At 38.4% G+C, this 2,277-nt stretch overlaps 1 protein-coding gene across 1 annotated transcript; it reads right to left on the reverse strand.

Annotated features, from left to right (window-relative positions):
• Positions 1–924: 924 nt before the first annotated feature.
• Positions 925–1,697, reverse strand: LOC111722923 (arf-GAP with Rho-GAP domain, ANK repeat and PH domain-containing protein 2-like; the record flags this gene model as incomplete). Its single annotated transcript, XM_023509180.1, has 2 exons — positions 1,536–1,697; positions 925–1,059 (listed from the first exon to the last, which is right to left on the reverse strand). Coding segments are annotated over exons 1-2 (268 nt in total), but the record flags the coding sequence as incomplete, so codon positions are not given.
• Between the last annotated feature and the right edge of the window lie 580 nt (positions 1,698–2,277).

Raw genomic sequence — 2,277 nt, forward strand, 5'->3', positions numbered from 1 at the left:
TTCAGATGTCACTGTCTCCTGTCACCCCTAGATGGGACCACCTTGTTGCAGGAAATCAAGCTCAGGGCTTCCACTGATTCTGCATAATAGTGAGTTGTATGAATATTTCATTATATATTATAGTGTAATAATATAAATAAAGTACACAGTAAATGCAATGTGCTTGAACCACCCTCAAACCATCCGAACCCCTCCTCTCAAGTCCATGGAAAAATTGTCTTCCACGAAGCTAGTCCCTGTGACAAAAACCTCGGAGACCACTGCACGTAACGTGAGCATGAGGCTTAGATCTTACTTATTTCTACACTCCCAGGGCCCAGCACAAGTGGACACAGAGTTGGATGGAGAAATGGGAGAATGGAGGAATGTCCATCATGACTCACCTCAGAGAGTTCTCCAGACCTGATGTTAAATCAAAGTGATTCCCATCCACTTCTGTGACACCAAGCTTAAGTTTTACTTTACTTAAATACACACCCCCCTCATCAGGAGAAACTGAACGACGTGACACCACTTAGTACTGCGAGTATGTCCACAACACCGGCCAGCTTGTTCTGCACTTGCACATTTATCTGTACTATCTCTCCAGTTGGGGTGTCCATCCCTAAGGGAAGGGACTGAGTTGTGCTTTTTTTTTTTCAATAATCCTTAAAAACTGTAACACCATCACTTAGCCCGAAGGTAGACATCAGAGAATGCTAGTGAGAATTCACTCAGCATTGCAACTCAGAGGTAAACCCCTGCTGCTGTACATGAATCACGCCAGCGCCTGGAAGCATTTACAAACACTCAAAACGGTATCTCTCAACTGCAAGATCGAATCAAACATTTTCAGGGAAAAAAATCAAAATTTAAACCTAATTGTTCTGATAATGGAATAAGGTTTTCTCAGATAACAAAATCTATATGAAGCAGAAAAGATACCTTCGAGCAGTTTTTTCTCTGAAGAGAGTTTGGAAGCAGCAGCAGGAGCCTGATACAAAAACTCACAGAGGAAGGTGGTCTGTGGAGACTCTTGAGTTAATCCACCCTCAGAATGAAGGTCATGCTGAGGAAAATCTAGAAAAATTTAAAATATACAACACTTGAAATTTAAAATCTGGACAACTTTCCCTTTGTTTAAGAATATGTACATGAGTTTTGAGCTAGAGGAAAAACTACTTTAAATTTACCACAGAACAAATACAGAGAGATATTTGTTTTATTATGCTTTGCATAAAATTTGCCAATAAGCACTTAAGTCGTGTTTATTATTCATATATGAAAATCGGATTTAATTTTGGTGGAAATGATTATGTGGGATTAACTATTTTAATCTTCCACTTATAAGATTAAAGAAATAGAAAAGATTTATTTCCTAAACTTTTTTCTCAAAACGATACAAAAGCAGGCTTATGCATCCTCCATCTTTTTTTGGTAATTACATTTTCTTCTTTCTGACAGGTTTTTCTTATTTGAGAAATAAACAGATTTATGCTTCACTACGTTAAGGGAGAGATCAGAAGCGCCAGGTTACTGCAGACAGAGAGACAAACCTGAGAACTTGTTGTGAAAGAGAAATTCCATCTGCAGACTCTGACCCGCCTTCTTGGCCAGCAGGTAGGGGGTGCTGTGCACGGGGTCTCCAGTGGCGCACATCACATCCGCTCCACTGAACAGCAAAGCCATCGTTTCCAGAACATCTGACTTCACGACAGCGGCACACAGAGCCTGGCCATTAAAAGAAAACACACCTTTAAGGGAAGAAAATGATATTCTAGCTATCAAAATGAGTAAAAAGTCTTGACAGTTTGTTTATGTGATATAGTTTGTGCTCATTTTGTTCCTAAGAAGATTAATAATAATTATGTTCTGAATTAGACAACAAGCACAAAAGGCCTTCTTAGTGTAAATTTAAATTACAACCGAAGCCCTTCACATCTCAATTCATTGATTTTTATTTATTTATCTATTTTGCTGTGATATCGCTTCCAAACCTAATTCATCCTATTTGCTTTGGAAGACATTTTTATAGTCACATACTATGATAATGGCTGATGCTCAGAAAATTCAAAACATTTCAAATGTAATAACAAAGTATCCACTAAATGTTTCTATCATACGAAAGCCATTAATATACATTTCCAACATAATCAGGAGCTACAGAATATTTAAATTATCATTGTGTGGGGGGAATTAGAAAAACAAGTGCAAGGCAGACTCAGGATCTTTCATTTTGTGGAAAGGGGCACCGGGGAAGTGAGAACAGCGTCCAAGAGACAAGAAAACAGTATCACC

This window comes from Otolemur garnettii, unplaced genomic scaffold, assembly GCF_000181295.1.
Source record: "Otolemur garnettii isolate 467f Iridium unplaced genomic scaffold, OtoGar3 scaffold02678, whole genome shotgun sequence".
NCBI lineage: Eukaryota > Metazoa > Chordata > Mammalia > Primates > Galagidae > Otolemur > Otolemur garnettii.